Below are 16,680 nucleotides of genomic sequence, written 5' to 3'. Positions count from 1 at the left end.
ATCTAACATATTCTATTTTATGAACTTGGCCTGCCTGTCCACTCCTTTCTGATCAAATAGCATTGGGATAGAGCCTCTTTTTGTGATCTGTGTATTTCTCTCTGTATAATTTGTGAGAAAGATATGTATTTGTGCACAAACTTTTGTCATAAACAGATTTTTCTGTGTTTTAAAACTTTCTGGTAAAGAGAAGAGTTACAATATTTGCAATCTCATTAATGCTCCAAAAACTTTGAAATTGTTGATTAACTGCAAGCTTAAGCAGGTTTACTTGGAATTTTATTGGTCTACTCAATGGGGCTGACTTCCAGGAAAACATTTTTAGGATTGCACTGTATGGCTGCCATCTTAACTTCTAGGCCATATATGAGCAATGTAGACACTCTACAGAACGTCATTTTGTGATTCCTTCCTCATGTTTTTTAAAGACTTGGTTCTGAACTGTACTACATGCATTCTTTCCAGTGCGTATCTAGTATTATTAATCTCAACAGGTAGCCAAATGTTTATTAAATATTTAAATACTATTGAGCTTAGTGTTCAATACTGAGCCCAAAATGCCGAGGAAGAGAATGGGAGTTAAAAGAAACCATGCTAGTTATGTGAAATCCTGTTAATTCTTAAAAGATCTTTTTTTGCCTTTCCTCCTAAATAGATAGCACACTCAGGGCTGTATTATTCATAAGGCTGACTAGCGGAAGCCTAGGGGCCCCACAGGGACTAGGGGCCTGTCAATTCTTTTGCTGAGGCACACCCCCACATAAATTACAACTGATTCTCTTATATAACCTCTATTAATAAGATAATTAACTGCTTCCTTATTGAAGTGAAACAACTTGTCTTTTATATTAAAACAATTATCCATAAATTATATATTTTAATAAGTTATAAAAATTTTATTCACTTCAAAATATTACAGTATTGAACAATTATACCCCCAAAATGTGCTTTCCTGAAGAGTTCTGCTGGCACAGTAATTTTTTTTAAAATTGTGAACGGAATGCTTCAGGAGACCCTCAAAGTTATTATGTACTGTGGCCTAGTACCTGTACCAGTGTCAGGCTGTAGTGGAGTGAAAGATTGACACACCAGAGGGGGCCAGAAGTACCTGAAAGCCTAGGGGGCCCGGCCATGGGTTAATAGGGCCCTGGGCACACTGGGTAAGAAGTAATTCCAGCTAAGGGATCTAGTGCTGGCCTTGAGTGGCCCCTCCTGCGTCTGTAATAGCTTCAGCAAGAGACTTCACCAGTCGAAATTCTGTCTTGACGTGTTGCTGTCAAAATCACAACAAAGCAAAGAAGCGGCAGTTCAGCTAAAAAGAAAAAGAAAAAAGAAACTGCGTCTGCTCCCCTCGCAGCGAAAAAGCCTGCAGGAACTAGAACAGTCCGGCCCAGGCTGCGGGTGGGGCGCTGAAGGTTGCCAGGCCGATGAGAGGCTTGTGAAAGCTCAGGGCTGCAGCAGGAAGACAACCGGCAGAGGAAGGGCGGGCTCTCTTTTGCCCGCCTCTCAAGTGACTCCAGGCGGGCAAGTTTCAGTTCAGTCGTTCCATCTTGACCGGCGGCGGCGCCTCGTGCTATGGCCCAGCCTGGAGTCTCGGAGCCACAGAAAGCGCTGCTGGCCAAGATAGTGATGGCCGGGGAGCCCGACGTGGGGAAAACCGCTATCCTGCGGCGGTACACACAGACCTCCCCGACTTCGCAGTCGCCGCCTGCTTCCTTTATCACCACCGTCGGTAAGAAAGAGGCGCCGCGCGCGCAACCGCTCCCATCTCCCCTCCTGTCTCCTCCTCACTGCCAGGTTATGCCTCCCTAACCCACTCCATGCACACTCTGGTCTTGTCGCTGCTGCCCACCTGCTTTGATTTAACGTTAGTTATGCCTGTGCCAGCAGTCTTGCAAATGATATGACACTACTTACTGAGATCTCTCAGTTTCATATTTTATATATTTATAGTCCACCTTTCTCACAGATCCAAGATGGATTACACTGAAATACAATATAATCAACCGCTAAGGTATTCACTGAACAAAGAACAAAAATGAGGACATTCAGTGAACAGATACAATAAGGATTCCTCTAAGTTATACAGATTTCAGGAGAGAACTGATAGTTTTGCCTGAAGATCTCTGTGAAGCTTGAAAGCTTGACACATTAGCAGCAGCTGCTAGCAATTAAAGTTAATGTGTAAAAGAGAGCCACTGGGGTGTGATCAGTCTCCAACTGGAAAATAGCAAATGTAGACCCAATTTTAAAAAAGGGTCCATAGGGATCCAGGAAATTACAGGCCACTTAGCCCAACATCTTATCTGGGTAAATGAGTGTAAAGTTATTAGAGAACTATGCATCACACTGAGGAACAAAATCTGCTGAGAGAAAATCAGCATGGCTTCTGTAAAGGGAAGTCCTCCCTCAACAACCTCTTTGAGTTCTTTGACCAGATTAACAAACATGTAGATAATGGCAACCTGGTAGATATACTTGGACTGCCAAAGGGCTTTTGACAAGGTATATCACTAAAAGACTCCTAGGTAAGCCTAGCAGTCATGGGATAAGAGGATGGATCTGTTTATGGATTAAAAATTGGTTAAATGACTGGAAGAAAAGAGCAGGAATAAGTGGACAGTTCTCACAATGGAGGGAAGTAAGCAATGGGGTCCTATAATGACTGATATTGGGGGTGGTGATATTCAATTTGTTCATTAATGATCTGATACTGAGTGTGAGCAGTGTAATGGCCAAGTTTGCAGATGACACAAAATTATTAAGGCTAGTGAAAACCAGACCCAGCTGTGAAGAGTTCCAAGAGTATCTCCACAAACTGGGTAAGTGGGCAACAATGAGGTAACTGTGTCCTGATTTAAAATATATGCCAATGGGGTCTGAACTGGCTGTGAGATTGAAATAAATCTTGGAGTTGTAGTGGAAAGCTCATGAAAGTGTCAATGTCCAGTATCACCTTTAAGACTAACCAACTTTATTGTAGCATAAGCTTTCAAGAGCCACAGCTCTCTTTGTCAGATGCATGTGATGTAGAGAGCTGTGGCTCTCAATAGCTTATACTACAATAAAGTTGGTTAGTCTTAAAGGTGCTACTGGGCTCATTGTTATTTTGCTACTGTACACTAAGATGGCTAACTCCTCTGGATCAATGTCCAGTATGCAGCAGCAGAGAAAAAGGTAAACTCTATTCTAGGAATGATTAGGAAAGGGATTGAAAATAAACCAGCCAGTACTGTAATGCCCTGGCATAAAGCTATAGTGTGGCCTAATTTGGAATATTGTGTGCAGTTCTGGTCACTGTACCTCAAAATGATGTGCAAAGGAAGGCAACCAAGACATATAGGCAGTTGGAGCACCTTTCTTTTGCGGAAAGGCTAGCGAGTCTGGGACTTGTTAGTCTAGAAAAAAGGATGGCTAAGGGGATACAGGAAAGATGTTTATAAAAATATGCATGAGGTAGAGAAAGTGGAAAGTGGGTCCTTTTTCTCCCTCTTCTATAATACTAGAACTCAGGAGCACCCAATGAAATTGTTGGGAAATAGGTTCAGGACAGACAAAAGGAAATACTGCTTTGCTCAATCAGTAATTAAACTGTGGAATGCACTGCAAGTGGACGTAGTGGCCATGAGCATAGATTGGAGCATGGATTGATAATACATTGTGTATACATTTCACATATGAAACAGCTATACATATTTAGTTCCCTGTGTATGTGATTGCAAATGTCTATAACATGTACAATGATACATATTATGAAATACGTGTATGTGGCTGCTTTCAGTACCCTTCATAAGTAATATGTGAAACAGCTCTGTGCTAAGGTATGTTTGCATGAGAATTTTCTTTTGATCTGTATGTAAGCACACAAACACAGAAGTGTGGAAAGCTGTCTTTGCAAAATAAAAGTACATTGTGGTACAGAAATATTTGAGATCACTCCTTTGTGTACTCTGTTATCCCATATATGGCCTGAGGTACTCTATGAACGGATGAAGGACCGTCATGGTACTCTTTAATCTATGGCGATCAAGTGTACTGGATGAATACTGTATACCCGCACACACAAATGGTATACGTAAGCCTTTTGAAATCCTAGTTAGTTCTTTCAACACTTACGTTCTGAATATGTTCATCTAATTTCCCAGAAAGATCAAGATCACATGGAGACATCTGAATGAATGCATAAAGTATTTTCAATTAATTTGAAGAGTGGTGATGGTGATTAGTATGTACAAAAAAATTGTGTGTACATTCAGATTTTCATTTTTTTAAAGTACCAATTGTATTACTGTATGACCACTGGGAAATTTGCAGGATACAGTCTGCCTCTCCCTTCCTTCCCCCTCCTGCTTTTCAGTTTGGCAACAAAACCTCTGACATTAGGGAAGAAATTTCTTATATCAGGGCTTTTTTTCAGCAGGAACGCAGTGGAATGGAGTTCCGGAACCTCTTGAAAATGGTCACATGGCTGGTGGCCCCACCCCCTGATCTCCAGACAGAGGGGAGTTGAGATTGAGTGGTGCAGAGGGCAATCTAAACTCCCCTCTGTCTGGAGATCAGGGTGCGGGGCCACCAGCCATGTGACCATTTTCTCCAAGGGCAACCCACTGAGTTCTTCCACCTCTTTTCCCAGAAAAAAAGCCCTGTCTTATATACTAATAGCCAAGTGGCCATGATCTGAGGATACTTAGATATGGAGACTGGAGCTGTGGACAAGATAGATTTTCCTACACACCTGAAAAATGCCCCATGTTTGCAAAAAAGAAAAAAAATCTGAAATCTAAACAAAAATATGTTTTAAAAAACTCAAAATGATAAAAGGCGTTTGTTATGAGCCTCGGCCTAGTGAGGCCTAGTGGCTCTGGGGAAGCCTGCACTCAAGTTACTGCAAGGCCTACATTTCCCAGGTTCCCTTTGGCCCCTGTGATTGGGTAAGAGGGGATTCTGAGGGGAAAATTGCACCAATAGGAAAGGAGGGAGATGGTGCCTGAGAGAAGAGATAAAAGGCCTCATCACAGGGGGAGGGTGTTCACTTCTAGGGAGCACAGCTGAGGAGAGGCTGCGGAGTGTTCCCTCATCCAGAAGGGGTGAGACAGTTGGAAGCCAGTAACCAGAGAACAGTTAAGAGCAGTTTAGTTAGACACGTTAGGGTATTTTATTTTTGTTTGTTCACCAACCTTTACTATTTTCTTTAATCTACCAAGTTTAAGAACCGTTATTAATAAACCTTTTAAATAAAGTTCTTTATTATTCTGCCTGGGTCCTCATGCCTCATTTGGTCATGTACTAAATCAAACCTACTGGGAAAGAATCAACAAAAGGTGTTAGTGGAGTGCTCTGGGCCCTTCTTTAGAAACCTGTACCAGAGTGGTGGTGGCCTACAGACAGCTACCCTGGGCACCAGCAGCTGTGACAGCGTTCCTGTAGCTTTACCCAGATGCCCTCATTTGCTGTTGCTAGGCAGCCACAACAGTTTAGCCAATATTCCAGGCTTGGTTCTGTCAGTAAAAGGCAAGGGAAGGGTCCTTTCCAGGGTTGTTTCTCCTTTGAGAGAGAATTCATTGGGGCCAAGCCAGAAACAACTATCAGATAATTTGATACAACAATACTTGGCATTGCCAAGACCACGGCAATACAGCCCGGAAAACCCACAACAACCATCGTTCTCCGGCCGTGAAAGCCTTTGACAATACATCAATACTTACATGACTCACCCAGGCCTGGCTGCATACAGCAGCCCTCCCCACAATCAAGTGTAGTGTAGTGGTGAAGGTAGAGAAAAGGTGAAGAGAAAGAGACGAGTAGAATGGATGAGTATGAGCAAAGTTAGACTGGCTATAGTTAGGTATGAAGTATTTACTTTTCCATGTACAATGTACATTTTAATTATAATAATGATGATTGTAAGTCACAATTTATCATAGACTGAGCATACTGAGAACCACTTTGGCTCCTTTAAAAAAAAGGTGGCATACAAATGCATAAATAAAATAAATAATTGAAACCAACACCAAAATTATACAGAAAAATCTACTTGTGTGCAGAATATAGTACCGCTTTGGGTATCCTTCAGTCCCATTGATTTCCATTTGATTCATCAAACTGAATAAAAGTGTCAGAATCTTTATGAGAGGTAGATGAGTTAAGGCTAGATAATGTCAATCTCATGTAAATATGCTAATGAAGCTCAGTTCTTTATAGTCAACCCCATCTGGAGGTTTACAGTTTAAAGCAGTTGCCATCAGACCATTGATTACGAGAAGCAAAGTGTCCGCTTCCTCTGGGAGCAAAGAAGGAGGGAGTAGACCCATCCTCTGTGAAAAAGGTAATATAAAAAAAAATTGGCAATTGGTTCTATGATCAGAAAAAGAACAGGGAAGTATGAAAACCACACTGGGCTTTTGTGAAGATACTAAATGTGTATGCACAAAGAAAAACAAAAGAAAAATATGTTATAAGTAACTGGTAAGATACGGAAGCAGATATGCTGGATCAGACCAGTGGTCCATCTGATCCAGCATCCTGTTTCATATAGTGGCCAACCTATTAGCATAGACTCCCTCTGTTACTACCTCTGAATGTGAAAATTATGTTTGGTCATTGTGGCTGATTGCCAATAATATTCTTGGTGAGTTTCTCTCTGAGAGCCACTTTGACCAAGTCTCTGGATAAGTGGTATATAAAATTTCTAAATAAATAATCCACTTTTAGCCAGTTAAATTAGTGGTCATCATTACCTCATCATGTGATACTAAATTACACACGTTAATTATTCTTTTAGAGAGAGAATACTTTCTTTAATCTTTCCTGAACCAGTGGGCCCATCAATTTCATTTGGTGGTGGTTGTGGGTTTTCCGGGCTGTATTGCCGTGGTCTTGGCCAAGACCATGGCAATACATCCCGGAAAACCCACAACAACCATCGTTCTCCGGCCGTGAAAGCCTTCGACAATACAATTTCATTTAGTGTCTGGGAATTCCTGTAGTATGGGAGGAGAAAAAGTTCTCACTGTCCTCTTTTATCTCTTCTTGGGCATCTTTTCTCTAATCCTTACCCTTTTCTCACAGGGAAGGTACTCCATTCCCTCAGTCATTTTGGTTGCTGTTTTGTGTACATATTCCAGCGCAACGTCAGTTTGGAGATACAGTGACCAGAACTCTACATGGTATTTCAAATATGGCTGTGCCATAAATCCATACAAGGGCATTATAACCTTGGCTTTTTGTTTTTAATTTCTTTCCCAATATTCCCTAGCACAGAATTTCTTTCCCACTGCTGCTGCATATTGAGCTTTTTAAAAACGAGTTATCCATCCCAAACTGAAGTTAATGTTCCTGGTTAGTCATACCACCATCAGTTCAACATATATTTAAAGTCAGAAATATTTTTTGCCCCAGTGTGTATCACTCTTCACATTGAACCTCATTTACCCACTTAGCTATTTGGAGGGATCTCAATAGTTTGCTTATTATCCTGAAGAAAATGGATAAGTGACACTTTAAAGATTAGGAAGATTTTATTCCACAATAAGCCTTTGTGAACTAGAGCCTCTTTGCTGGATGCTTGTAACAGGGCCTGCTACATGCGTGACATGAAGTGGTCTCTGGTGTAATAAAATCTTGTTAGTCTTTAACGTTATACGCTGTTTATTTTTGGTGAAACAGACTAACTGTTGCTATCTGTTTCACCATTTTGGTGAAACAGACTAACATTGCTATCTCCTGAATAAAACAAGTTTCTGCCCTATGGACTGAGAATGATTTAATTCTGCACACACATGTGCCAGGCTAAAAATGGATGCAGTTGGTCAATAGACTGCTAGATCTTTGGAGTATGGAAGCGCAGTAAGCTGTCCCTATGGCAGTTAATTGGAGTGAGTGGGAGATACGGGCTTTAGGCGGAGCCTGTAAACAGTAATGCAGACAGTGCTAGGAATGCTGGCCCTCTTAGCTGGAGATACTCTAAATGACCAGCTGGTGGCAGTGTAGATACCGAGAGAGAACTGAAGAACTCTGGGAATTGGGTGGGCTTGGGAGAGTGGTTCACTGCTAGGCAGAACACTGGGACAGCTGCTGAGTGTCTCCATTTCTTGGAGAACCCAAAGCAGAACAGCACTTGCAGGTCAGATTTAGAAAAGACTGTTATTTCCAGAACTGTAAAGTAAAGCTCTTTGTTATAAGCCATGTGTGGATATCCAAAATATGGCAAATTTGGGAAGTTTCCATGCTTCAGGGTGATTTAATAAAAGTTCCAGCTATAAGGAAAAAGTTAAATTAATTCTGTCAGTGGCATGTTTTTGAAAGAGGGCACATTGGCTAGCATTACTGTGGTAAATCTTGACCTGTGTGCATCATGACATGCTTAGAGCCAAGCTACAAGTGACGCCTTACCCAGGTTGGACACTTGTCAGCTTCCCTCAAGTTTTGATGGGAAATGTAGGCGTCCTGGTTTTACAGCTTGGCTCTCCATTACAGCTGCAAGACCAGGATGCCTACATTTCCCATCAAAACATGAGGGAAGCTGACAAGTGTCCAACCTGTGTCAGGCGTCACTTGTAGCTTGGCTCTTAGACAAACAGTTCACCAGCTGCACTTTCAGTCTCAGCTGGACAAGTTCCTGTGATCTGAATGAAAGACTTCCCTGAGAATACTGTAAATTTCTTATTAGCTGTTCAAATAAAATTTGATCATCTTTTCTAAGAATATGAGGTTTGTTATGTACTAAAGTCATTCTTGCTAGCAATGGGTAAATTTTATTCAGGGTATCCAAAACCAGGAAGCCTTTCCATTGCACTCCATATGTGTGTGATGAGGAGGAATATGTAAGCTTGACATTAAAGGCCAAGTTTGTGCCTGTTTCAAATAAAGACGGGCTTGTTTGTAACAAGTGAAAACAGCTGAAATGGACTGGAATAAAACATTTTCCCCATGGGCTACTATTTACTTGCAGGGATTTTTAAAATGGAATCTTAAAAATGACATCTTCCACCTGCAGTCTGAAAGAGTATATTTAGTCCATTCTGCTGTCCCAGCATTCTGCTATATATCATACCAGGCCTTAGAGCAAATTTACACATTACTTTGTATCTGCTTATATGAGCAATGTAGCATGTAAGCAGGTCACAAATCTTAACCACAGCAACTTCCATGATCTCATGAGAAAAATTTGCAGCTCCAGAAAGCATGACAGTTCCTGTGGCTGAAATCCATGAATTCCTGGCTCACTTCATACTCTGTTTGCACAAGTAGACCAAAGGGGTGGGGAGCAGCAAAAAAATAATAATACTCTGCATGCTGTATCACTGACTGCAATGTAAAAAGTGATACTTGCTGCCAGTCACAGGATGAGACTCATGATAGCAGAATGCATTTTTAAAACCCACAACCAAGGACCAATCAGAAGATACCTGTTAAGAAATTTTTGCAAACTGAAATATTTGATGTCATCACCCATGCCACTGTGTGCCTGTACAATGCTGCAGCACCCCAAGTGTCCTACTTGGCACCTCCTGACACTTTTTAATAAAGGCACCCCATCTCCCATCCTCTTCAGTAGTGTTCAGAGATGGTAGTGGAGCAGGGAAATAGATCTCTCTACCCACACAGAGTCCAACAAAGGCTTGAAGACCACAGTCACCTGGAGTATACTAAGTGAGGAGTGATTCCTTCTTCTTTTGGAGCCTGCATTGCTATTGGGAGCAGAAGTAGGTGAAGAATGGGCCTGGAATTGAGTAGGTGTGGTGGCCTAAAGAGCTGGGTGCTGTCCTGCTTTTCTGCCGTTCATTGCTCCATTTTAGGGGGTGTGCATAAAAATTGGTTCAGTCTGATTCATAAAAAATTGGTATCCCTGAAATCTGGGTCAGATTGTCTAATCCATTTTGATAAGATTAGAGAATCTCAAATTTATCTGGCTGTTATTCCCTATTGGGAAAACTATCCATGGGGTTGGGGAGTGGGGATATTTTTCAAGCAAACTTCACCAAACTTTCAGGGAACCTACTCCTTCCTGTCCACTAAAGACCCGTCCTCAAAATTTCAGGAAGATTGGACTCAGTGGTCCAACTCTGTGGTCAAGTTTCCCCCAGCCACCCTTCGTTGCTTCCTATGGGGGAAACATTTCCAAGGCATTCAAGGCAAAGAGAAACCTTAAAGCAAAGGCAACCCCTGGCCAAAAGCCAGTCCCAATACAAATCTCACTCCCAATGGAAGCTGATCCAACAAAGCCAAACTACAGCAAGGGAACCAGTGTCAGACCAGAGAATCCCCAATGTCCAACCAGAGAATCTCAATTTGAAGCAAGGAGGCTGGGCCTCGCCAGAGAAGCCATGGAGCTTAAAAGGTGGCCGGTAGCAGCTTGAAGGCTTCTTTTGAAGCTTGTGGTTGGAGGCAGGATGGGAATCCATGGCCCTCACAGAGAAAAGCAGGCAGCAGAGGTGGAGCAGCAGCAAGAGAGAGGGCAATGGTGTGAAGTGGCTCAGAGTGCCAAGGCAAGCTCCATGGCAGGGAGCGGTGCAAGGCTGGCAGCAGGCAGAGAGGTTAGGAGATGAGCCCACTGGGAGCATGGGGAGCCATGAGGAAACGAGCCAGGGGAGATGGTCATGCCTCTTCCTCATGCCTGGAAAATGCTTGGAGAAGCCAGCCTGCAGCATTTGCTCGATTAAACTGAATAAAATTGTTTTAATGCAACCCATCAGTATCCAGCTTCCAGATCTGATCTGGGATTCTCTCATTTGAACTGGCATAGCTGGATTATGCTGGATCAGCATTAATCTGGGTATATAACCAGTATATGAATGCTGGACTGTACACCCCTACTATATCTCTCCTGTTTGCATAACCTCCCCTCTCTCTTAGCTTATAAAGGAACGTGACCAAGAGTTTCTAGGATTTGTGTGTGTGGATTTGAAATGAAGGGCAAAAACAAGCAACATTTTCAGCGAACAAATGGTTTTACCTGAGCAAGCATTTTACTGTTAAAGCAGATACTAATCAGAATGTTTCATACTCTAAAGTAACCATATTGACAATATCATCCAAAGCTAATTCTTTAAGGTTTTAGATACAGCAGCTTTGTGCATGCTTTGGACTAAGCATAGCCCTTCTTTTTCAGCTAGTCTTGATGTTTAAAAGCTCTATTATGTGTCTGGTTTTAAAATCCTCTTTAGCAAATTGTTTTCTAGCTAAAGCATAGCTAAGGCTGGGTTAACACAGGTGAAAAATCCACAGATTGGTTGTGCTTTGCTGTGTAGCCAGCAAAAAAGCAATCTGCATCATGTGCATTGGTTGTATGTCAGCTACACTGCAATGTACAACCAAGCTGCAGAACTTACATTACAGACCGGCACAACTGTTGATGTGATTTCCATGCTAGCATTGGCATGGTGTCAGGATCAGTATTGGTGCTGAGCTATCCTCTGCCATACTGTTTGTGATTCAAGAGGTATGCAGCAGCACAGTCCTAAGCAGGGTTGCACTCTTCTCTAAGTCCACTGAGTGCAACAGATTTAGAAGGATGTAACTTTACTTCGAATTGCTCTGATAATGTGCCTGCTGACTTGTCATCCTGTTTTCTGTCACAGTGAGATTGGCAACAGCTCTAGTTCTGTTTTCTTTACTGGGAAACCATAACAAAGCTACATGGATGTTGCATTTGCATTCTCCTAGCAGGTGAAAGTTTGTCATAGCTTGTAGTAATAGTCTGCTACTGAAATTTCCCTCACCATGGAAACATTGTGTAGTACGATGGTGGCTGCCAGCTTTGGACAGAAATGGGCAGGCAACAGGAGGGATGGGCAGGCAATTGCATTTGATTTTCCCAGAAAGCAAGTGCTACTTGTCCCATGAGAGCAGCTGAGTGTCGAATTGCATGACTGGGGTTATTTCAGTTTTTGCTTAATCTGTAGATAGAAACTGTTAAAGACTGCACAGGAATTCTTTGTAAACTCAGGAGTTCCTGATTTGTAAACTTTATTTTCCTGTAGGCATTATCCTTGCCGTACAGCTGACAAAAGCCTTTTACACAATTATGAATGTAGCCAAAATGTATAGCGAGTGCTGACCTTCCAAGAACTGTAGATTTGGGATCAGTGTAGAGTTACACCCTTCGAAGCCCGTGGGCTTTAGTTGATTTAAAAGGGTGTAACTCTGTTAAAGCTGCCCTATAAATCTCCATAGAGTGCACAAGTCTTGTTCCTGCCACAATGATCTTTTACCTAGAGAGAGGGGTTATGGGAGTTTTGTCTCTTTTACCAAGGATGCAAGGGATTATACATCAACAAGGTTAATATACTAAAATTTCATTTCTCAGTACTCAGGAATCTTTGCCTCCTGTAGTTGGGAAAACATCAAATGCTGCTCACAACCACAAATTTTAGTTGTGCACTGCTAGTTTGCTAGTGGTATCTGAGAGTGTTGCAGCTGTGGATAGCAGTATTTAGTTGTTCAAGATTTGCTTTTCTTAAAAAATAAAAAATGCATTCACAGTAAATTTTCATTGAAAGCACTTTATTCAGCACTTAAACTCTCAGGGATGGTTGCCCTTCTTCCTCTTCAATTATGCAGTTTTTGTGAATTATAAGCAGCTATAGTTTTCTAATTAAACTTATACGGATCATAAGGCAGACTCATCACATTGAAAATAGCAGACTATAAAGAATAACTGTTTTTGTTTAAACAATGGCACCTCATTGAAAGCCCGGGGGGTGGGGGGAAAGTATATGAGGAAAAACGATTTGCATGTCCAAGAGAACATGGAAATTCCTTGCCAAAGAAGTTCTGAAATACTTCCATGACATACTTCCTCATGGTGAAATTCACAGTAGTGCTGTATACAAAATATGTACCAAGATCTCAAAATGCTTTTTGAGGTGAAACTTAAATTTGGGTAAATAGAAATGGGCCCCAAAGAATACTACTTACATTTTAAATTTTTGTTGTAGGTGCTGTGGTGAAAATAAAACCAACCATAAGCAGAGAAGATGTTGAAAACGTCTCCATCTTTCTGTGTTATGCACTGAATAACTTTGGGAATCTTTTTGTTCATTCTCTTCAATCACAAATATCATACATTTATGCAAGCACATGAGAATTTATCAATACACGTTGAGACCTGTACAAAAACATTCTCTCACTTGCACAGACATCACAAAACTGTACTTCAAAGCAGGTACCAGACCTTCTTTTGCACACATTGATGGAAAAGAAATCTCTGGGAGGCAAACCACCAGCTATTTCTACCTGTCACTGTATTCTACCTTAACCATCATGGTTTCTTCATGTATAAAGAACAAGGTGGAGCAGTAAGTTTTGGTATTGCCTAATGTGAGATTCCCACCAGTCCTCCTTTGCAAAGAAGAGCTAACTTTATTGTGACATTCTTTTCTGCCCCAAGAAGCTGAAGCTAAAAATGAAGCCGTTGTTCCATAGTGTAGCCATTGGAGAGATGAATGGGCCCTAGCATCACGGGAGGAATAGTGGGCAACCCATGGCACAGTATCAAGGGTATCAAGCTCCTGCCCAAGCTGGGTACTCACTGCTTTCTTTACAAAAGAAATGTTAAAAGTATTCTACGAGTCTGAAAATGTTTCTTTCAATTTATTTAGATTGCTGTGTACTTTATTTATAATTATAGAATACACCAAGATGAAAATACAAGCAAATACAATACAAGCAAATAACATTCATCTGGTTAGTAATCAATGATAGTTTACTTATGATGACCATATATTGTGTTATAATACTGTGGCTTAATATTTATCTGCTGTGTAGTTGGGATTTGATGCTACATTTCTCATTTTTTTTCTTCCACCCTTGACCATTTGTGAAATTTGTTTGAAATTTTATATAAAGCTATGAACAAATCATGCATGCCATACTTATTGACTTCTCTTTTTCACTAACATTCATTGACCTTTTAGGTCAATAAATGTAAAGTTGATTTAAGAAGTCAATATGCCTTATTTTAATTTAGATTAAATTTTCACCTGATTCAGCACTCTTTAGTTCTCTTTTTATACATAAAAATGCTCATGTCAGTTCATTATTAAAATTTATGTCAAATGGAAAATGTTTTCCTGTAGGATTGGAAATCCCCAATTGAGTTATTATTTTAAGTATTTCCAGCTTAGTGTTTGAAAGTGACCTTCTTGTACCTGCTACATATCATGCCCCTCTTGGATACTGTTCTGGCTACTCTACAAACCATGTCACATTGTGTAGATTATTCTATATAACAAGAAGGAAAGTTTTCCTAACAGACAGTTATAGAACTTGCTCTTTTGCTCTTTTCTCCCTCCTTTACCCACCTGTTCATTCCCCTCCCCAATGCTTTGTTGGAGGTCTCCCATCCAATTACTAACCAAGGCAGGTCCTGCATAGCTTCTGAGAGCTGAGATTGGGCTCACCTGGACTATCCAAGTCAGGGTGTAATAGATGTATTAGAATTCCTGTTCTAAGAAACTTGCCATTGTCCTGCATACATTGCTTGACAAGATCCAAAGAAAAATACAGATGATAAGAATTTTTGTATACCCTTTTGACAATTATAATATCGTTGATTTGTTTCCATTTTTTAATTTCAATAAAATATTTTTTCTTGTTTCTTTTAGGCATTGATTTCAAAGTAAAAACAATTTCATTAAATGACACAACACTGAGACTTCAAATATGGTGAGCTTTGTAAACAGTTTATAATTATTTAGAACAGTGGTTCTCAACAGTGGGTCCTTGGCACCCAAAAGTGGTCTCAACTCTCTCAGGTGGGTTGTGAGGCCATGAAGGAGGAAGAGGAACAGCTCACTGGCAAACTTGGGCTTTCCTCTACATAATCTACAAATTGGACATGAAATAAGCTTGTTGCTTAGGGTCTTACCACATGAAATAAAATACACTCGAATTACACGGGTAATTCGAGTGTATTGTGTAATTTGAGTGTAATTCAAGTGTATTTTGTCTCGTGTAGTTTGACCCTGAGTAATACTATTTTTTAAACATGAAAAAATGTGAATTTGTTCAGTATGACATAGCGATATACTCCTGTATTTTAGGTTGGGGAGCAGGGAGATAGCGTGGAGTTACATTGGAAGTTTGGCCTGAAAAGTACAATAAGTACAATATGTTTAGAGGTGAGTCCTGAAAGGGATTGTAAAAAGCACCACTGGTTTAGAACAACTAATATGTCAGGAGCAGTTTTTTTTAAAAAACTTGCTTTTACTGTTGTACAATAAACATATTCCATATTTGTTGAACTATAGGCAATTTTCTTGCTTTGCTTAAAGGCACTAGAACAAAATTGGGAAATATTATAATTTCTTGTTTTCAAGAAACTGGATTCACATGGCTAAAGTACTCCATGTATTCCACCTAGAATCCAAGAGAATGACAGATGAGACAGGAGTTTTCAGCTAGAGAAGACACAACTATCTGATATGAGACTGGACAACATTTCAATCCATAACGTTTGTAAACTGTGAGGGTTTCCTGAAGCTCCGCTTGTGTGTGCCTGTGTAACTACTAGCCACAGAGGCTGCCTTGAGCCTATGGAACTGCAGGCAAAGTAAGTGGAATAGCTCTCTCCTACAGTGCTGACTGGTGAAATCCTATGAAAGCTTGTTACTATCATACTCCAGGCATGTTTGTACCAGCATAGCCAGGCACAAACTTTGTCGAGGCCAGACAGACAGACATTAATATATCCTGTCCCCACTAAACCTTCTCTAGAATTGCTCCATAACGGTTCACAACTCCACAAGCTGTTTGAGGTTACCCTAAACCAGGGGTAGATAATCCTTTTGTTGGTGAGAGCTACTTCCCAAGGAGATTACTTTGGGCGGGGGGGGGCAGGTAGTAGTGATGAGTCCCTTTTTGCCACACATTCCTAATAATTACCTCTGAAGAATTAGAAAAGATTTGTAGTTAGGGACTATAACAACTTCTGCAGCTTTGTTGTTTCAAATAAATCTTACCTGGGACCAGGGCTTTTTTTCAGGGGGAACACGGGGGAACGGAGTTCCGGAACCTCTTGAAAATGGTCACATGGCTGGTGGCCCTTCTCCCTGATCTCCAGACAGAGAGGAGTTAGATTGACACGGAGGGCAATCTCAACTCCCCTCTGTCTGGAGATCAGGGGGCGGGGCCACCAGCCATGTGACCATTTTCTCCGAGGGCAACCCACTGAGTTCCACCACTGCTTTTCCCAGAAAAAAAGCCCTGCCTGGGACAAATGCTTTTAAATAATTTTTGCTGGTTTAGAGTGTTTGCTTTCAAAGCTTTGTAGATGTTTTTCTTGTTAAATATGCGATGTTAAGGAGGAAGCTGAGAAATCAGATGCCTACCATGGAGCAATGATGTAAGCTTGTTTCCCACTGCAGCTTTCTTTGCACCTAATCATATTATTTGTTGGTACAGTGGCTTATTAGGTTGGTCTATTAATCATTTACTCAGTCTATCTCATTCTTTCACAAGGCCCACCTGGAAATTAAGAATGGGGACTATTTGCATCTATAGTAACTAATTTTGAATAGGCTTTTCTGAATTAACTTCTTAGCACAGAAGTGCATTTCAAATTAAGTGTTATTAGGCCACTTGGTATGCATAATTAGGTCAACCAGTATGCATAATTTTTACTTTTCTCCTCCTGAAATGTGTCAAGGTTGTTTGTTCACGTTCTTGCAGATAAAGTAG

The 16,680-nt window shown here is 40.9% G+C and overlaps 1 protein-coding gene across 2 annotated transcripts in view; it reads left to right on the top strand.

Annotated features, from left to right (window-relative positions):
* The first annotated feature begins 1,534 nt into the window (after positions 1-1,534).
* Positions 1,535-16,680, top strand: part of LOC129333718 (ras-related protein Rab-10-like) — a 48,621-nt gene continuing 33,475 nt past the window's right edge. For both annotated transcript variants that reach the window (XM_054985569.1, XM_054985568.1), the window contains exons 1-2: positions 1,535-1,732; positions 14,607-14,667. In XM_054985569.1, coding sequence (XP_054841544.1) covers positions 1,576-1,732; positions 14,607-14,667 — 218 coding nt within the window. In that variant the 5' untranslated portion in view covers positions 1,535-1,575. The remainder of the gene's footprint in view (positions 1,733-14,606; positions 14,668-16,680) is intronic.

This window comes from Eublepharis macularius, chromosome 7, assembly GCF_028583425.1.
Source record: "Eublepharis macularius isolate TG4126 chromosome 7, MPM_Emac_v1.0, whole genome shotgun sequence".
NCBI lineage: Eukaryota > Metazoa > Chordata > Lepidosauria > Squamata > Eublepharidae > Eublepharis > Eublepharis macularius.
The sequence above is the reverse complement of the archived record's forward strand: the minus strand, read 5'-3'. Positions and strand labels throughout refer to the sequence as shown.